This window comes from Chelonia mydas, chromosome 1 (genome assembly GCF_015237465.2).
Source record: "Chelonia mydas isolate rCheMyd1 chromosome 1, rCheMyd1.pri.v2, whole genome shotgun sequence".
NCBI lineage: Eukaryota > Metazoa > Chordata > Testudines > Cheloniidae > Chelonia > Chelonia mydas.
This window is the reverse complement of record NC_057849.1, coordinates 175,145,942-175,153,564: the sequence shown is the minus strand read 5'-3', so window position 1 is coordinate 175,153,564 and position 7,623 is coordinate 175,145,942. Positions and strand designations below refer to the sequence as shown.

Sequence of the window (7,623 nt, the reverse complement as noted above, 5' to 3'; positions counted from 1 at the left end):
TACAGCTGCAAGCCTTGTATTACATTGATTCAGCACATCTGCATTGCAGAGTGTGGCACCAACATTGCTAAATTGGTGAAGTTACATCTGTACAATTATCCTCAGTCTAGATGAGACCTTAGACGTAAGTCCCCCATGATGAGCAATATTTACCACTAGCCGAAACAGGCACAGCAGAATTGATTTCAATGACGTCATGCCACTGACACTGGTGGTAAATTTGTCCCAGAGTTCCTAAGAAAGTTAGAAGCTGTGTTCAGCAGTACTTGGTACCTGTAAGTAGACAGTGAACATTATAGCTCAGTCTATGTTATAATTCCTTGTTTGTTCCCAGTTTATAGATTTATAGATTCCAAGGCCAGAAGGACTGTTGTGATCATCTAATTTGACCTCTTGTATATCCCAGGGCATAGAACTTCCCCAAAATAATTCCTAGAACATATCTTTTAGAAAACCATCCAACTGTGATTTAAAATTGGTCAGAGATGGAGAATCCACCACAGCCCTTGGTAAATTATTCTCACCGTTAAAAATTTATATCTTATTTCCAGTCTGAATTTGTCTAGCTTCAACTTCTATCCATTGGATTGATTTATTTAGGGTTATTTTAGGTTATTTAAGTTTATTTGCCCTTTTCACATATTGACTCCTTACTCACATTATTTTCACATAAATTTGAAATGTGAATACATTTTATTTTTTCCCCCAGTAAATCTACAATACACACTTCGACAGTACTATTAACCAACGTCTTATGCCAATTAAACTTTGCTGCACTAACAATACCAATGAAACACATGAAGAGGTCATACTTTTTCCTGAACAAGCTGTAGCCAGTAAACAAATTAAAAAAAACAAACTGGAAAACTAAGCGCCACCACAACATCCCCTTTTTAAAAACACATTATTCACAATACATGGTTTTGGTTTAAAAAAACAAAAATAATACTTTAAAAAAAACAGTAAATTAAACTGCATTTTAAAAAAAATATGTGTTGTGGTTTGTTGGAAGTACACTGTATAGAAAAGAGGGAACAAAAGAAACATCACCTGTAAGATAATGGAGACACTTTGTGATACACACCGACGACTTGTTATGTAATTTTGTAAGCAAATTATTAATGAACAAAAACATACAGAAGCCGATGGACAAGTTAGTGAATGTCATGGTACTGCACAGCTTTAATACTGACACACATTTACTTTCCAGTGGAATAGATAAAACATATCTGAAAGTCAGTGGGATGGCTTTTGTCAACTTCTCAGGATTCCAATTTTAACGTAATGAGAAAGGTGTTCCACCAAAGCTCAGCACAAGTGTTCAAATCAAATCCTCTGTAGTCATATTGAAATGTTTCCAGAGCAGCAAAATTTGAGAAGTGTGCTGAAGACTCTGTATCTTCACCTATCAGAGTCAGCAAAAATCTGATGCCCTTTTTACCTTTGTTGAATATTTCTGTACATTTATAAACAATGGCTTTAACTATATCCATTGAATCAGCAGGAAAATTACATATATTCATTGGTTACATATATAAATAAATTCATACATTTTGTTTGTTTTTGTCTTGTAATGGGCTAAGTAACAGATTTGACCTTAAAAGTTTAAATACCAGTTTTTGATATTTGATAGTGCCGAATACAATTGAAAATTGTAGTGTTTTATTGTATAATGGACCAGTTAAATAAAATGAAAAGAAACACATGTATTTAGCAGTGTAATTTACTTGTCCTAGGACTTTGCCATCACTAAAAGTGTACTTCACTTAATACTGGTGAACTCCAAGGCGTTATACAAAACAACATAGATAGGATATACTTCAAGGGTGTTTAAATGCAAACTTGCATTCATGATTAGGTGATTAATAGAAAAAAGCTGTGGGATGTACTATTTAAATTAAGTATTGAATGAATGTGGTATACAATACATGTAGAGTATTCTAACAAATGTTTGAAAATTTACTCATTGGGATTTTTGGAGGTGCAGAAAAACTAGAGAAAGTCATGAAAACTAATGATGAGACAGGATGCTGTTATTAATGTCCACTTACAGAGTTTGGTTTATTCAAAAAGTGTATAAACATGCGTTACTTTGTTATTATAGTAGGGTTTAAATTCACGCGTTAAAAGTAGGTCAAAGTTTTTTTGTTTGTATCCAATTTCTGAGAACATATTGCATTGAAAGAAAAATATTTACTGCAAACCGAACATAATTTTACCATTGCTTTCTTTTTCAAACACTAAGAATTTTACTACAAATTCCGTGGATTCAACTTCAGTTATTGAGGACTTCAGTTAATAAAACACAAAAGTTTCTAGACTGCATAAAAAACAACTCATGTAATGAATTTCAGTGGTGCAGCTCTATCCTCTATTTTACTATACATGTATTGGAAAGATGAACTAAGATACTCCAACATATTTCATTTTTCAGAAGCATCTTGAATATGTCTCAATAATAAATTGCATCTTTAGCTAATTGCTAGGTAATCCCAGAGTTTATATTGTTTCTTTTTCCTGGGGGAATTTCTGCATTACATGCTGGCTTTGAGAGATTAATTATGGTAATTCTTTTTAAAATGTAACATAAAAACAGCTTTAGTGAAACACCTTAATTTCTTTTGTTTGTAGGAATTTTCCCCACTCCCCACCTCCATTATTTAATTATATTGGGCAGGTAAAAACTGACCCTAAGAGTTGAGGAGCTTAGCGTTCTATTCAGAGGTCATAGTTCAACTCTGTAGACTCTTTTTTCATATTCACTCTTGAAACTCACATTTTCATCTTTTGACAACCCCCCCTTTTTTTTAAATAGTAAGAGCAACCATGTTGCTTGTTATTAAAAGATTTAATTCTGTCCCTGACATCTTTGCTAACATCAGTTTTGCCTGTCATCTTCCTATTGCGACACCCCAATGGAAAACCATTTACCATACTCCGTTACATCCAGCATTATCCAACATAGCTTACAGCACATAAAACGCTCTTCACACATTCAGTCTTCTTCTTCTTCTTCATGTCACGAGGAGTAGAGTTTTGTGCTTATCACCAAATAAAATTGCAGTGCAAACTTTAAACATAAAAGTTACACAATTAAAAGTTAATATATGGCACCACAGCCTATTAATTCACATATAGTACAACAGACCAATAAGAACAGACAATAATATGAACATAGCTAAAAAGAAAGTGAGCTTGCATAGCAATGCAACAAAAGAAATTATATACAGAGGGAAATCCTTTTCATCCTGGAGGGTGATTTTTTTTTCTTTCTTTTTTATATACTCCTGACAAGAAATAGTTTAAGGTGGATGGTGTATTAAAGAGACGAACACAAGTATCTGTGGGATATGTGTGGCTGTGTGTCTTTACATTGCATTTACAGTTCTTTTAATAGTACATAAATAAAGAAAATGTTCATTGCACTGTTTAGTGTCATCACTTCCATGAGTTCAGACCTGATGGTCCTTCAGAGCAGCTTGGGATGTCTCTTCTCAACTACTCTATAGAAAGAAAAAAGAGAAAAAAATGCACCAAATAAAACAAATCCTCTGGCCACATTACCACAGCACATCACCTAAACTTATTGGATTTTTTAAAATTGCTTTTAAAATTGCAAGTGGCTGACTTTAAAAATTCTATACTTAAGACCAGTTGTAGTAAAGAGACCAAATACGTCTTCCTGTGTGCGTGTAGGTTGTGAGACAACTGCAGTCTCTGCCTTAGCACTGTGTGGTAACTGCAAGTAAATACTGAGGGTCTGGTTCTCTGCTGTGCCTCATGGAGTGAAGTGCCTGTACTGAGAGTCCACTGGGATGGGGGGCGGGGGGTGAGGGGGAATCCTTCCCTAACTGATTAATGGGACTAGTGTAAATGCTAACCAAGGGCTTTATCCAAAGCTCACTGAAGTCAGTGAAAGTCTATCCATTGACGTACCAAGCTTTGGACCAGACACTAAGGCCTTACTTCTTCAGGCAGATACATATAGGTCGACACAATGTCTGCAGAACTCCAATGACAAAGGGACTCCTTGTAGCGAACCTATGTACCTGCTCAGATATTACTGGATGAATCTAGTGTAGGTACAGTTAAACAGGATTAGGTATAGTTTTAGGGTTGATTGTATCTAAGAAACATTTGTTTGAATAGGTCTATAAAGAATATTCTGTTAGCACACTGCAACTGCTGTCCAGGTAATATCTGTTATGCAATTACTGCAATAGTACCCTATTTATTGCTTTTACTAGAGAGAGAATCAGTGACCAGAAGTGAAAGAAATACATAAGTGGGAAAGAGCAACAAACTTAATATTTTTAAATGACCTCTATATCTTTTTCAAATGGAACATCTGTGCTGAAGTCAGACCAGGGGCTCAAATTGGATATCAAGTAAAACCTGGTTATTTTGTTAGGTACTACAAGTGTTCTCCAGTTGTGTCACTTTTAAATTGCACTGCATGTGGAAATGATTAACATATTCTTTACCGGAGTGATATACCAATTTTATGGGCCAGATCCACAGCAGAAGTGTGCTTGGCAGAGCTCAGAAAGAGAGATGCAAAGATGTCTTAAAGGCACCTTTGCACTCCTCTGATCCTGGGGTTACTCTGTGATGGGTTGGACTCCTAGCTACCTATGGCATTGTCGTGGAAACTGGGGCCCATAGAATAGTAGCAAAGTCTAAGCCACATCCCTTTTCCTCTGGCCATATTCCCTGCACTGGTTGCATGATGGTTCACCCTAAGGCCTTGTCTACACTGGCAGCGGCATGTAGCATAGGTGTAACTACATGCCTCTGTGAAAAGCGGGCTGCATTCATATTACGGTGTGTAGCTACATACTTCAGTGAAAGACTCTGGCAAGGGGAAGGCCTTGGGGAAAGACTCCAGCAGCAGGAAGATTCCAGAGCCTTTCCCTCCTGCCAAAGCTTTTCCCTGTGGTGGGGAAAGGCTCCTGCAGTGGGGAGGCAGAGGGACACTACACAGCTAAAAACAGGAATGTAGTTTGGGGGAAGCACTTCTTGGGCATGAATAAAGACATATAGGATACATACCCTGAGGTTTGGGTGTGTCTTTAATCTACTCACCTAAGCAATGCCTTACTGTCTACACTGTTATTTATACCTGTGCTGGAGGGTGTACAATGTATGTACTCTACATGCCACCATACATGGAGGCCTAGCCTGAGATACCTTATGTATAGGAGAGCCTTCTGCACTGGAAAATCCAATACTGACGTTGCTTTGCACTGACGAACATCAGCAGGGGTCAGTTATCAGCCTTCTCTAAAGGAGCTGATGGTGTGGTGAGAAAGTTAGAGAACCTCCCCCAAGACTTCTGGCCCCAGGTGTGTACTCGCTGTGTTTCTCAGGAAGCCAGAACACCACAGTATTTGCTGTTCTTGTTACTAAAAGGTCAGCTTCTATGACCTAACAGTCTTTGAGGTCTCAGATGAATGTCATCTAGCTGATGTATACACAGAATGGTACCAGGTATGACACATACATAGTGGTAATAAATTTGGGAAGGAGTTCTGCTGGGCTGGGGAACTTGAGAAAAAGGGAGGCACACTTTCTTTGGGATGAGCAAAAGGGAGACTGAATCAGGGGGCAGAGAGGAGAGAGAAAGCTGAATGGGAAAGAGAGGGGGTAAAGAAGGGGAGTGATAAGTTTGCCTGCTGTAACTAGCCAAGAATAGAACAAAGGCCTCCTTTTAGCACACTTCTGTAACACCATCATCAATGCCACTTTCAGGTCAAGTAACTTGAATTTGGCCAAAAAATTCTAAAGGATAGTGAGCTGTAGCTCACGAAAGCTTATGCTCAAATAAATTGGTTAGTCTCTACGGTGCCACTAGTACTCCTTTTCTTAAAGGATAACGAGTAATTCTAACCAGCTGACCTGATGTGTTTCCCTTTACACTAGAATCACAGATTCAAGGATGTGTTAAATAGATGACTCTGGCATGAGTCACAGTACAAACACAGATTTCACCCTGCACCATGATTTTTAATCTAAGATAAATCTAAAGGCACAGAAAGATAAATTTCAATCATTCACCTTTTTCACAAGGAAGTGACCTCTCAGAGATGACAGAGATCTGGGTCAGAATCACATCTGACTGACAAACTGAGCTTCCCACGCTCTGGAGTTCAATCTTGCTTCATTGAAAATTATAATATAAATCTGTTCTTTCTTTTTTAACATTTGAATTGCCGCAAGAAAGACACTTACATAATTCACCAGTAAATTGTCCTGGATTATTTGATCCCATATATCCTACATCAAGAAGGTCACTGGCATTGCGTTGGTGACCTCCTCGCAAGGCTTCACCTTTTCTGGGTCCAGTCGATCCTTTAGAAGAAGCTGTTCCTGAAGAGCTGTGACCACCTGGGGATGGGAAACTGGGCTTACTATATGGCACCAGTGCCTCTTCTAGAAAACACAAAATCAAATCATGAACATATTATTAACAGCATTATCCAGGTGTGGACATCAAACTCACCCAGTGCATATTACATTTAGAAAGGTTTTATTTTCTTTTATTTTGCCTTATGATATGGCAGTAAAACCAAAAAGCCTCCCTGTGCATCCTAAATTGCTTCCACAGATAATGAAACCAATGTGTTTGCATGTAAACTTATAAACTAGTTTGAATTAATTATAAAATGAGGTTCCTTGTGAACAAGTAGATGATGAATCACAGATTGCTTAATAGAAATAGCTGCACATACAATTTCCAGAATAATGTAATGATTAGATTTTTCTTTAAGCTTCTAGGAGTGTGTTTTTTCTCCTCTTCTTTAGTTTAACTTATGGCAACACCGCTTCAATCAATTTAGATAAAGAACTGTGGTATCAGCTAATTTAATTAGCTTCCTGCAGCTCAGTAATTTCCAACCATAGAAAGTACATTGGAAAAATCTTATTTTACAAATAATCCTATTACTTAAATATTTGTGGGGGAATAAATCTTTCTGTGACACTGTTTCAGGGTCACTACATGGTCGTCTTTGAACAAAGGTTTCCGTCTCACTCAGTTTACCCCTCCTCTTGCACAGATGAAGGACTGTAAGAATAGGCGTCTTGGGACACAGAATGTCTTTGGGGAGAGAAGGATTTATTCCCAGTGATCATAGGCTTGCACCTTTGTGTTTGTACAGCACTTAGCAAAGCAGGGCCTCAAACCTGCCTGGGTCCTCTGGGCATTTTGGTAATAACCGTAGCAGCAGCAAACAACAGAATTGGTTTGACTCCCAAATGAAGGAGTTTAGCTGTTTATTTTGTGGAACTATTTTTATTTTCTTGTTGTACACACAGCAATCTAGCTGTCTTGACTAAATCTTGAGGAAGAGACCGTGATAACTAGAGCACCGAATCAGCAAGGTACTTAAGCATATGCCTAATTTTAAATACAGGAGTAGCCCCCACTAAAGTCAATGGGACAACTCATGTGCTTAAAGTATGCACCTGCTTAAGAACTTTCCTGAATCAGGGTTAAGATTTTTTTCCCCTCTACCTATTGCTCAACCATTTAACTGGGTTTTTTAATAGCGGGCAGAGACAGGGAGGGAGAAGTAGAGAGGGAGTAGTGGAAAAGGAAGAGGGAGATAAGAGATTATATTT

At 37.8% G+C, this 7,623-nt stretch overlaps 1 protein-coding gene across 28 annotated transcripts in view; it reads right to left on the bottom strand.

The window, feature by feature from the left end:
- Positions 1 to 1,158: 1,158 nt before the first annotated feature.
- ROBO2 (roundabout guidance receptor 2) overlaps positions 1,159 to 7,623 on the bottom strand; it is a 1,527,115-nt gene continuing 1,520,650 nt past the window's right edge. For 26 of the 28 annotated variants that reach the window (XM_043538357.1, XM_043538358.1, XM_043538380.1 and 23 more), the window contains 2 exons: positions 6,232 to 6,432; positions 1,159 to 3,503 (listed from right to left, as the gene is read on the bottom strand). In XM_043538357.1, coding sequence (XP_043394292.1) covers positions 3,502 to 3,503; positions 6,232 to 6,432 — 203 coding nt within the window. In that variant the 3' untranslated portion in view covers positions 1,159 to 3,501. The remainder of the gene's footprint in view (positions 3,504 to 6,231; positions 6,433 to 7,623) is intronic. The other 2 variants (XM_043538373.1, XM_043538362.1) reach the window with 1 other exon arrangement.